Source organism: Sitodiplosis mosellana, unplaced genomic scaffold, assembly GCF_009176505.1.
Source record: "Sitodiplosis mosellana isolate CC-2019 unplaced genomic scaffold, AAFC_SMos_1.0 Smas_scaffold_6099, whole genome shotgun sequence".
Classification (NCBI taxonomy): Eukaryota; Metazoa; Arthropoda; class Insecta; order Diptera; family Cecidomyiidae; genus Sitodiplosis; species Sitodiplosis mosellana.
In genome coordinates this window covers 242,756-256,151 of record NW_022601340.1, presented here as the reverse complement: position 1 = coordinate 256,151, position 13,396 = coordinate 242,756, and the positions used below count along the sequence as shown (strand labels likewise).

Below are 13,396 nucleotides of genomic sequence, written 5' to 3'. Positions count from 1 at the left end.
TTTTCGCCAATTGATGTTTTCGCTCTGATGCAAAAATATAGTGCACACATAAAGCTTGCTATTTCTCTCACTCTTTCTCTCTTCCTTTCACAGAGGGATATAGGGCGAATAGGAAAAAAAGAAACCGAGAAGAAAATCAGCAAAACGGCAATGTAAGCATTGAACAGAGGGAAAAACGAAGAAGAAGAAGAAGTAGCACTCCAACATCCAGAAAATATATTACGAACGTGCATATGCAAAACATGGAGATCCCTGCAAATCTTGTTATGACTTTATTTAGTTAAATTATTTGAATATTAGATAAATGTGTGCTTGTGCTCTCTTTTTCCCTCTATTTCTTTCACAATTGACCGAGAGAAACGTTGAAATATGGTGGAGCATATAGAAAATGTGTGCAAGTAATTCGAAGAATATGCTTTCGATGTTTGGTATGTCATTCATCTTTTTCGGTATTGGTGGTGTGTAATTCGGCCATATGACTTGAGCCATTCGACATATTCAATGAAAACATTAATAATCAATGTGCAAAGTTGTTTTTTTTTTGTGTACGACCGAACAACGATAAGCCCGAAAAGAAGGCCATCATGAATAAATATACCAAAAAATGCTCTGGTTTCACGGTGACTCTTTTTTTCCTCTCTCACTCTATCTGTCTTTTTCTCTGCCGCTCTCTGTGTTGACCTTTTACCGAGATCTCATTCAATTTGTGTCAATTTATTCTTTTTTAACTGAATCAAATGCACAAAAAGCATTTGAATTAGCCGGGCCGTGTGTCCGCTTCATAAAATGTGACCAGGCAACACAAAGAGAGAAATCGGTTAACTCTCTTTCTCTTGCCGGCTCATTCGCCGAAAAACCCAAAGATTAAAACACATCCAAAGGTGCGGCTGTTTCATCTGCTCATTTCTGTGAAACGAGCAAAAAAAAACACCTTTTTTCACCCATTTGTTATTGTTGTCTTCGTTGCCGTTGTTGGTACCTTCTGTTCTCCAGCGCTCGATGCTAACGCTATTACAAGACTGAGAGAACGAGAAAGCAACGCTAGGAACAGAGAGAGAGAGAGAGAGAGAGAGAGGGAGAGAGAGAGAGGGAGAGAGAGAGAGAGCTTGGTGCGGTTCATACGTAATTTTTTTTATGTTTGTGAAACGAGCTTAGAATAAATGATTAGAATGGTGAAAGAGAGAAAGGAAAGGTTATTCAGTAGTATGTTGTTAGTAAAATGTGTACGTTACACATACACATCGTACGTGTGTCTATGGGGAATGTTCTTTGCCCCGGAACAGCACAAACGTGTGTAGAACTTGCGAGAGTGAGAGAGCAAGAGGCAAAGAATAGATGAAAAAGAGAAAGAAAAAAACAGAGAAACAGCCATTGAAGCCACTTAACGATGAAATATACAAACTCGGTATGCATATTCAACCCCAATATTACATACACTCGACTTCACTTTCCACACATGTCGCGTGCACGCTTCTCCAGAACGACGCATTTCGAAACTACCATCGAATAGATAGAGTAGTAAAAAGAGAAGCAGCGTCGAGAAAACATTAAGGTACACGCGATGTGTGTGAAATTATAATCCAAAATCATTTCACCGAAGAAAAAAAAACGAAAACTATTTCCCGAGCGGAAGAAAAACACGTGAACTATTTGAAAGGAATCCACGCAAAACAGCGGTGTAGATATGAGCGCGTATTTGCCTATAACATTGCACCCTCGCAAAAAAAAAAAACCTGACCAAATAAAAACCGACTTTAAATTTCGGCCGAAAAACTAACAATAGCACTTCCGGAGATTTCGCAATCTTTTTTAGGTTGGATAACACCATAAAATCTCCTACTCAAATCCCCTTCAGAAGAAAAAAAAAATGCCAAAATAAGAAGGAAGAAGAAAAAAAAAAACACCCATAAACCCATAGATTGCGGCTCTGTAAAACGCCAACACAATGAATGAATGAACGACCCATCGACCATCATGTGTATCGTACACATCAAAAGGTCAGTTCCGATTACTCACATATTTTCGATTCATTTACTTTATCAATACACACTTCTGTCGAGCACACAAACAAACACACAATGTTGACAAAGTAATCACATTAAAATTTCACACATATGATCCACATCGGACATTTATTCCATTAAATGGATGCGGTGGCCAATGACTGATGGGTTTACAAACGTTTCGACAAATACCGCCAACGGTGATGAAAAAACGTTATTTTTCTGTAGTGTTTTATTTTGACAGTTCAAAATACCGCAGAAATAACGATAAAACCGGGAAATAACGTTTTTTGGGCGTTATTGAACGGCTCTGTAAAATAACGTTTTTTCGAAACACTGAAAAAAATAACGCGTTTTTAAACCCCACCAATGAAACTCACTCTTACATCATTCATTATTCGAGGGCGGTGGTACTCTCATGACTTTTAGATGGAATATTTCAATGCGTAATAACAACTTTCAAGTGATTTTGGGAGAGTTTGCAGAATTTCTGCGAAAATTGCTTGAAAAGAAAATCGTAAATAAATGTGTGTGTGTTTTTTTTTTCTTATGAAAATTATTGATCCATGAATCTCTTTATCCACTTTAATTATCAAAAATGAGACGAAAGAAAAAAAAAATCATCTGAATGAAATATGTGATAAAATCATCGTCGCTCTGTGCATAATGGCATTCATCATTCTTAAAGAACGTTAATCTTGTCTATTTCCGCCTTCCATTTGCTTAATACTCTCGCCGGATCAATTTAAAATGCCCAGAAAATAAAAGCGCTAAAATATGTGCGGGAAAAAAATCCAGCGGTAAAATATGAGAGAAAGCAAAAAGTTGCTCAATGATTTCGTTGGACGAAGGGAAAAACATCGGGAAATGGAATGTAAACGAGGAAGAAGAAGAAGAGAAAGAAAAAATCGTCAAAGAGTGCTTTGAATGAAGACGTTAAAATCTCAGGTATTCATAATTTTTCCCGAACGCCCTCACGGTCGCGGCTAGTGTCAGAAAAATTTATTAGAAAAGCACAAAACACATCATTTGCATTGGCTTTTATTTATGGCCAAACGCGAACTACATTTTTATTTTTCTCTTTCGTGGGGTAGTTAACAAGCCTGCTTCAGAATGCTCAACGTTTTTCTGCTTCAACCAAAGGCGAGAGAGTGAAAGAGCGTGAGAGCGAGGTAGCAGGGGAAAGGAAGGAATGGAGAAAACAAGAGGAAGAAATAAGAAGAAGAAGAAGAAGTGTGTGAGTGCTTTGGAAATGATTATGGACGTGAATTGGCGAGTGAGTGTGGTTGGCGTTGGTCAATCTCAGTCGGTGAAGCCGTGAACGCGTATTCCATATCAATTTGACGTGTTTTATGATGAATGCAAAATTATACCAAATCTAAAATATTCCGTGGATAGCCCAACGGATACCGGGTATATTTTATGGTTTATTTGACTTTGGATGGCTTGTGTGTGCGGGTCAGGCCGTGCAAATGGTATACAGTACACACTCCCTCCAACACCTCATTTATACACATGGTCTAATCTGTTTCGGTCGCTTCCCTTGCTCTTGCTCTCTCTCTCTCGCACACACATTCATCCACTGTTTTATTGGTCGCCAACGACGATGACTACGTTCCTTTCTTTACACACTCTCGGTTGTTCTCTCTCGGTTCGCATGTTTTTTTTTTCGTTGCTAGCAAAAATACTAAATTTCGAAGCACGAAATGCAAACGATGTACATGTGTTGCCACTTATTGTGTCTGAGAGCGATGTAATAGAGGGACGCATTCAGAGGTCTAATAAATGGCAATGCGTCGCATACAAAATCATATATCACATTGAATTATTCACTCCACAACCAGATATTTATACTCCCCGAATGGTAGCACCACCACCACCACCATCATACGATACAACATGCATGCGCTTTTTTTCTCGTTCAGCCACAATCGTTTTTTTTTCTCCGTCCGGTTTGTTGAAAGAGACAGTGAAATTATGCTTACCGTGTTGTAATCACGCCAGTGTGGCTATTAATTGCGAATACACCATCTTTATTGCTGTCTTCAACAATTTCATAGTGTAACACGGTGCTGCTGTTGCCATTGTCATCGCGATCCGTTGCATTCACTTGCAAAATGGCCACATTTTGATAGGTAGGCAGCAAGAGGGACACATTGTATTCCGGTTGCGTGAAAATCGGCGGACAATCATTAAAATCGAGCACACTGATTTCCACTCGGGCCGCTATTTCGGACGACAAACGCGGCTTCCCCAAATCCGATACCTATAAAATCAATATACAAAATGTATTTAATTCTCGCGGTTGAATGTAAATGAAAAAGGAAAAGTATTGACTGAAAGTTATTTTTTTGCTTATTCTACGGTGTATTCTAAAACTATGTTAAAAGAAGTAGTTTTGGAATTCTGTTTGCCACAGAAATTAGTCTTTTTCAAAGCAAAGAATGAAGAATTAGTCATTTTTCTCTTGCATTTCTTGAATGACAAAGAAAAGACTCAAAAAGAATGATGAAGAAACAAAATGATTCATAATAACAACAGCAATGAGAAATTTCATAAATTTTTCAACGATTTATTATTACTTGAAGGATCGTTGACATTAAAGACGATCTAAAGTGTTTGTTTTTTGCTTTATTCAATGATTAAGCTATGGCGTGTTGCATTGAAGAGAAGAAAGATATGACAAACGAACGCACGAAATATTATTAAAGTTCAGATCCGGGTGCAATATCGAAAAGTCAACGATGGTTCGGCCGGAACCACCGCATCGAATGAAAACAAGTGTAAAATAAACGACCGAATACCGATTATGATTCAGCTAAATGCGGTACATTGTGCACATTATCAAATGACAGCACACAAACACACACACAAAGCACATGCTGCGAGCGCACGAGCTCACGAACGAACGAACGATGGAAGGAACGAGGTAGAGATCGATTGAAACTGAATATATGGTATATATCGACGAGGTCTGAATTAGACGGTTCAATAACAGAGCGAAGACTTAACACAAATATGGAAGCGTCAACGGTGACGAGAATGGATGAGAGAAAGAGCAAGAGCATTAAAGTTTATAATAGAAAACTTATTGAATTTTAATATTTTATGGCAACATTCGCTGTTGCACAATGACGACGACGGCGGTAGCGATGGCGAAGAGGACGACAACGATCCAAAGTAACGGTAAATTGGATCGAAGCAAAATTATAATGACGACGACGACGACCACGACCACGACGAAGAAGACAATGAAACAAGAAAAATAATTGAGTGGCAAATGCAAGGAAATTTGACATGTTAGTCTTATAACAGTCGCATTTTTTTCTGCTGTTGCTGCTGTTGCTGCTGTTTGCTTTCGTCATTGTCGGTCCAGGCGGTGGATGGTCGTGCTGTTTTGCGTGAATGTGTTTTCATTTAAGCATTTTTTTGTTCTCTCTCTTCAGTAAATTTCTCCATAATAAACGTGGCGTGGGACAAAGAGCGAGAGACTGAAGGCAATAGAGAATGAGCAAAAAATGTCCGTCATTTAAGCGCATTTTATTTTTATTTCTTATGTCACGGAAATGACAGAAAATTTATTTAACGAACCAAAAAAAACTATACAAAACGTTAATATATATAATCTGCTTGGCACGATGTGGCTGAAGTGTGCTGGGCGCGTTGTGTGCAAGCAATGAGAATGAAGAAGAAAAAAAGCCACAAGAAAATGAAGAGACGGGCAATACCAACAAGTTCAAACACACACACAACAACAACAACGATGATGATGACGAAAAAAAACCAGGAGACAAAAAGTGCACTGCACCGAGAAAAAAAATGTTGTGTATATATGTGGGAAAACAACAGAAGAGCGAAGAACGGCAGTCAGGTCACCGATGAAGAAATAAGAAGAAGAAGAAAACAAATTCATGCAAAATGTCATTAAAGAATGGAGTTATCATACGGAATGTGCTTTATGGCTGTTTTGCAATGGCACACAAATGAGTAAAAGGGGTACATTAGGCCGTTCACAGTCTTATAAATGTTGTGCTCCCAAAAGAAGCGAACCAAAAAAAATTCACTAAACATAAAGCAGGAGATGAACGAGGAGGAACAAAAAAAATCGCTGCTTCGAAATGTTCCTTGCTTGTGAACAGTAAATGCAATAGCCCCTTTTTTGCCAATGTTTTTTTTTTTTGTAAATGACAATTTTTATAAAAACTGTGCTACATATTTTTTCTCTCCATTATCTTCACCGGCAAGTTAAGGAAAAACATCGACGAATGACGACGGACACACCGAGAGAAAAAAAAACAACCAAAACGAAAGAGAATGAATGTCAAAGAACATATTCTCCAAAGTACACACGAAACGACTAACATGATATTTACGTTGGCTAAAAATGAAGTTTTACACACACAAAAAAATAAAATAAAATGATGATAATAATAAGGAGAAAGAGAGAAAGCGCTTACCTTAACATGGAACGTAAAGAGTGGTATCTTTTCATGATCCAATAACATCACATTTTTGATAGCACCTGTTGTTGAATCGATATGGAAATAGCGACGTGGCATCGTCTCAACGATATCATAATGCAGATGTGAATTGAGTCCAGCATCAATATCATAAGCCTTTATTACTAATGGCACACTATAACAGAAATAACAACAACGACAACAACAGAGAAGAGATGAGAGAGTGAAGAGAAAATGAAAAAAGAAACACAAAAAAAAAGATTGAAAAAAAAAACAACGCGATTGTAAGTATGCATGAAAAATCAATGCAAATAACAGAGAATTGCAATCACAATGCTCATTTTGCATGCATCGCATCACTTTAATATATTCGGTTTGAACAGAAGAAGAGAAGAAAAAAAATTGGTTGCATCGACCAAATCGAATCGATGATGAGATCAACGTATGGAAATGAATGTTCGCATTATCTTGAAAAGAGAAATGCCAATTGAACGGATGAGAGAAGAGTATATGTTGACCCGGAGTTCTTTTCTTCTTCTTTTTCGTTTTTTTTTTCTGTTTGGCCGAAGCGAAAGGCCAATCAAATTCATCCATTGCGCGCAATTTTTCTGTTTTCGGGATCCGTTGTTGTTATAGAGAAAGCAATTCCACATCATTTAGAACACACATCTCTTCTTAATCCGATGTTTTAACGCAGATAACGGGGCTGTGCTTGCTTCGCGAGATTCAAGAAACGTGCAGGAATTTTCGGTGCAAAACCATAGCGAATCGGAATGTTTATTGTTTCATTTTGGAATGAAGTGATTTTGATATGGAAGTTTATACTATATAGGCACAAATGGAACATGCTTTCATGACTTTTTCTCGTTTGTTGGAGGAAAAAAATGGGGGAGCGGGAGAGAGAGAGAGAGAGTTTTAAAAGATTTTATGCAAAAGATAATAGTCGGAGGAGTTGTTTTCGAAAAGTTTGTTTCTTTTTTCACAGAAACACCGCAATCGCAAGATGAATTTTTATTCGTTTCGAAGTTATAAATTTTGACGAATGCTACAGACAAATTGCAAAATGTTTCGGAGAATTTTTTACTCGGGCATTGAATTGGAATGAAAGTCGTGTTGAAAGCAAAGAAAGTCGCTCGTTGTCGCTCCAGGAATAGATAGATAATACGTTTTTGTTGGCCTAATAGAAAAAGATGTTCCCATTGGGCCACGGGCTTGTCCCATGAATCATTTACTCGAATTTGATGGTGATAACAAATAAAATGCTACTTTTATATTCTCTCTCTATCGTTCAAAATGGGACTAAAGATATTTAAATTGGGAATACTAAGTAACTAGAAATTATGCAAGAATGATGGACAAAAGGATTGGACGCAGAGGAAGAAAAATCGATATCAAGCTAAAAATAAACATTTTGAGGGATGATAATTTGGATGGAATGCGAAAATGGTATTGAAATTTAGATCGTTTTTTCCATGTTCCAATGAAGAAACGAATGATTTGTTGCCAAAATGCGAGAATTCCAAAATTCTCGTTCAAAAAAGTGATTGCGACTCGATTTGCAGAATAATTTTTCATTGAAAATTTTTGAAAAAAAAAAAATTTTCCATAAAATTACTCAAAACGATGCAATTCATTACTGAAATTTACAATAAAATTCCTGCAAGTTAAAAAATTCATTCGAAAAAAATGAAAAAAATCACCAAAATTGAACCAGCCAGAAAATTCATTCAACGATTGACGGATTGCTGCATATATGCTGAAAAATGTCATCGCGTTTGCTCATCATCATCAAGGTGTAGATTGTATACAAATTGTAGAGCATTGCGCCCATAGCATATATCGCATACAATCGCGTTCAATTGTTGCATTGGCCCAATGGCCATTTCAAAATATGCATCACAAAGGATTTTCACGCTTGAAATTCGTGTGTGATGAATAGTAATGCAAAGCACACGGTTCTCAATTCGGTGAACGAACAACAAAGGGCCACTCTCTGTTCGGTTTTGTTCCGTAATTTTTTTTTTTTTTTTCTCGTTTGTATGACATACCTTTGATCCATTTTCAGTGTTTCGTTGACGGCTAGAATCAATGATGCAATTGGCGCCGATTCGGATATTTCACCTTTATACAATTGTTGTGTAAAATACGGTGCATTGTCATTTCGATCCAAAATGTGAATTATAGCTGAGGATGTCGCCGAAACGGAAGCCATATTTGTTGCACGTATCGTTAAATTGTAAAACCTGAATCATTTACCAGAGGCACACATCCCAGGGCACGATGAATAGCAGTAGCAGGAAAAAAAAAACAACGACGACAACCAAAAACGTCACGATGGTAATTGGTTGGTAGTAATGATAGTACGCATACATTCCATGGAAAGTAAATCGGATATCAGCAAAGAAAAAAAGGGAGAGAAACAAAACAACAAAAAATGAAAATTACTAAATTTTTCAGTGAAAATGGACATTGGTTGTTTCTAGTTAGGTAAATGGAAAATATCGAACGAATCTGTATTCGTAAAAATTGTTCATTGCGCCGGTTCGATATTGTCGCTTGTCTCTTTTGCTTGGTGTTTTTCTTTTATATTGCTGTTGTTGTTATTGATGCAGGTCGATTCTTTGGACAAATATGTGCCATGTGCATGTTTAATGTGAGTGTGCATTGAACGACCGGGCGAGTGAGCGTACGAACGAATGATGCGCGTATAGCCAGCCGAACGAGGTCAGAAAAAGCTTAGTTTGTTTTCTTTCATTTTTTTTCGCATAAATAGAACAACATGCACATAGGCGCACACACATATCGAAAATGAAGCGGAAAAAATTGCCCAAAGTGTAACAAGTCCATACCGAACAATAGCAGCAGCAGCAGTAGCAAAAAATGAGATAAAACCTTTCCAAAAAAAAAATACTCGAATTACAAAATACGTACTTGGTTTTTTCATAGTCCAATAAATCTTTGGTAGTGATAATGCCAGTTGATGGATTAATAAAGAACGTATCGTCAATATTGCCCGTGATAATGGCAAATTGAACGGAGGATGTGCTTCGTGCTTCGATATGCATGACAAATGCGCCGATCGGTAGATTTTCATAGAGTTCGACGGCAGTTTCGGTGCGAGTGAATTTTGGCGGTGCATTGTCCACCATAACAACAATCACTTGAACGGGTATTTGAGCAAACAACGATGGATTACCGCAATCGGTTGCTTTGACTTGTAGCATGTATTCGGTCATTGCATTGGTGGCCAACTCCTTTGCCACACTAATCGTACCCATCGAACTGTCTATCGCAAATACACTGGCCACATTGCCGCTAACAATCGAATAGACAATCCGACCGTTATCGCCAATATCACGGTCCGTTGCATATGCGGTAACCACAATCGAACCAATCGCAGCCGTTTCATACACTTTGCCCTGTATAATTTTCGATGTAAACTCGGGCGCATGATCATTGTGATCGGTGACATGTACAATGATTTTTGCATAGTTTCGCTTGGCAGGTGTCCCATGATCTTTAACAATCACAATTAAAATGTGCTCGGCCATCAGTTCACGATCAAGCTCTTGTGCCAATGTCACACTTCCCGTTACCGAATCCACACGGAACAATTTCAACGATGATGGATTTCGTGCCGCATGCAAACTATAGAATAACGTTTTATCTTCATCCAAATCGGTGGCATGCAATTGTAATATCTCCGTGCCTTCGGCTGTATTCTCTGATATTTCCACCGTGTACACGGACTCACTGAACTCGGGACGATGATCGTTGATATCTATAACACTAATGTACAATTGCGTTGTTATCTCATGCACACCATCCGATATACCAATCGTTATATTGTATTCACGCTTCCGTTCCCAATCAAGATTCTTTGCCAGTAGAATATTACCATTGTCACGACCAACGAAGAAATCATTGTTTTCATCACCATCTGCAGCGGATAAATTGGAAATAGACAAAAAAATCTTTAATCTTAAATCAAAGCAGAAGAGAAAAAAATGCGGAGAAAAAATTGCATGGAAAGCAACAAAAAATTATACCGAACAAAATCTCATCTCGATACAAGCAGGAAAAAAAGCCAATTGTTCTAAGGTCACTTTCGCCATTTCAATTGCCATGAAACCCTTTTTGCATCAAACGAATCGGTTTTTAATTTAATTGCCCTCGTCCATTTGAATGCGAATAAGTTAAATGTGCTTGGAAATTTGCGAAAGAAAAAAAAAACACATTCCATTCAACAAAAGGGGCCTAATTTGTGGCAACAATTCGCATTGATTGAAGTATATAGCAAGAATGTGACACATGTTATATCATCATCACAAGTGGAATGTGTTTGGTGTGTGTGTGTGTGTTTGTCCAGTGGTCAGAAAAGGTTCATTGGCTCATATAATATATTGTGAAAAGGTTTTCGGTTACCACTCAATTTATCGATATGGACCATGAAATCATGTTTGGAATGCTTGTCGAGATGGACAGACACAAGAACATGGACAACAAGTAAAAAAAAAATACAAATATCAAATATATACGTACCGATGATATCAAACCACAATTGATCGTTGTCTTCGTCATATGCCTGAATGAGTGTGACAAGGAAGCCGGGATTATCGTTTTCGGTGACCTCAACATGTTGATCGTTGGTTTTAATTTGTGGTGGATGAACGTTATTTTCCTTTGATGTTGGCATATTAACCACAATCACGCTCACCAATGTGGTTTGACTTTTCTTTGGCAAACCATTGTCTTCGGCACGTACAATGATATCGTATTCAGTATCCGATTCAAATTGTTTTGCGGCATAAATAACACCAGTATCGGCATTGATACGGAATTTTGCTTTGCCTTTGCCCGATTTTATCGAATATGTAACGCGTCCATTTTCGCCCGTATCACGATCGATCGCAAGCACCTGCAACGGAAAGAGAGGAAAAAAAAAGATATCAAACTGAGTGAGAAAACGAGAGAATCGGATGTTAAATAAGGGCCAAGAATAAACAAGGAAGAACCAGGGCGAATGAGAAAAAAACAAGCATCGAATCTATTTTGGATAATCATCACAATGTATATTACATTATGATGAGCGAGTGAAGGAGAGAATGTGTGTACAGAACACTCAAATGCGCCAACTTCTGCGATTGAGTTCATTATATAAATTCGCGCAGATGTGCACCGTAAGCAGATTGTTGTGCTTTTGTACACAATATACAGAGAAAGAGAGAGAGAGAGAGAGAGAGAGAGAGAGAGAGAGAGAGATACATTTGCGTTGTTCTTTTTGCCACTTATTCTTCTGGTGCTTGTGCGAGCATATAAATTGTCGATTGTTATGGGCGTAGAACTTACACCACAATACCGTTGCTGGCTTCGAGCCACCCGCCCTCGCTTACTCGCCTCACCCATCCCCAATGCCGATTACAATATTATTTGATTCAATGAAGTAAAATATAATAAAAATAATATTTCTACACAATCATAATCGCAATCAGTAATGAAGCTGAGCAAATCGGTTTCAACGAAGCACAAACCAACCTGAGCGCACGGAGATGAGAACATGTTATTTGCTCATCTCATGCGCGCGCGCTTCCTCTCTCTCTCTCTCTCTCTCTCTCTCTCTGTTTCCATATATCGCAACAGCCGTGGATTATTTGCAAATTACAGCAAAAACCCATGGTTGCCGCATTTCAAAATGTGCTGGCATGTACTTGAAGCGATACTTTCGAATTGATTGTTTTGATGTAACTTGCTTCTCGTCTGTAGCAAAGCGCACCGGTTCTTTCATTTTTTTTCCCCTTATGTGCGCTTCACCGAACGTATGTATGTATGTGTGTGTTTCTATATTTGTGTGTGGTGAATGTTTATAGCCGAAGGTGGATTTTCCCGTGTTCTATTTCGTCGTTATTTTCGATTCATTCGATGCAAAACACAACAGACAACAGAACACAAACGATGGCTGTACAATACGACAGAAGAAAAAGCCCATAATTTTCCTATAAATAGCTTCCAACATTCATTACACTACTGTGTGTACTGTTTCTTTGTGTGTGTGTTTGCTTATCGTCAAACTTTCTTCCATTTATTTGCTCGCGGCCCATCTCTTTGTGTGTCTCTCTTTTTTTCTGTGTGTGAATGTTTGGGCCTCTAAACAGAGGAAATACACGGTGCTTCTTTACTCTGGTGCTCACTCTGGTGCGGGCGATATTCAATTGAATTCGTTTACTACACACCCTTCCCGTCAAACCCTTTTCCAAATCCCGTTCGCCACAACACGACTTGGTTCGGCTCGTGAAATTTGTTGCATTTGAAATGTCTGTATTGTCTGTACTTTTGCTTGAAAATTTATTGAGTTTTACAATATGATAACATGTAATTAAAGAAAATGCAAAAAGCAACTGAACACAGCCATACTTTGCGCGCTCGCACTCACGCCCGCTAGCTCGCTCACTCTTCACACTTTCAAATAATGAACTCTGTGCCATGCCACAAAAACGAATAAAAACGAGGAAGAAGCGAGAGAAAAAAAATAATATATATATGCAGAACAACATACTGCGCACAAAACAGAGAACAAGGTAAGCGAAATAGTAGCAAAAGGCAAAGAATTCAAAGGAAGAACCAAATTACACAAAAGAATCGCGAGCTGTAGATTGAACGAAAAACACAACAACCAGCAAGCAGCAGCAAAAGTGAAATAAAGAAAAATGAATAAGGAATTCATTAAAATGAAGAGAAGAAGAAGAAGAAGAAGTACAGAGAGCAAGTAGAATCGAAAAGAATAGGTAGAACGAGTAACGAGAGACAGAGAACAATAACAAAAGCTTAAAATGAAAATGAAATGCGATTGAGCGAGGAAAAGTAGCGCAATAAAAAAAAGCGGTAGAAAAGAGAGAGAGAGAGAGAGAGAGAGAGAGAGAGAGAGAGAGAGAGAGA

General features: G+C 38.1%; 1 protein-coding gene across 3 annotated transcripts in view; it reads right to left on the bottom strand.

Annotated features, from left to right (window-relative positions):
- Positions 1-13,396, bottom strand: part of LOC129573528 (fat-like cadherin-related tumor suppressor homolog) — a 153,516-nt gene that overhangs the window by 53,405 nt on the left and 86,715 nt on the right. For all 3 annotated transcript variants that reach the window (XM_055454129.1, XM_055454128.1, XM_055454130.1), the window contains exons 12-16: positions 11,006-11,381; positions 9,395-10,403; positions 8,512-8,706; positions 6,461-6,638; positions 3,989-4,269 (exon numbers count right to left, since the gene is read on the bottom strand). In XM_055454129.1, coding sequence (XP_055310104.1) covers positions 3,989-4,269; positions 6,461-6,638; positions 8,512-8,706; positions 9,395-10,403; positions 11,006-11,381 — 2,039 coding nt within the window. The remainder of the gene's footprint in view (positions 1-3,988; positions 4,270-6,460; positions 6,639-8,511; positions 8,707-9,394; positions 10,404-11,005; positions 11,382-13,396) is intronic.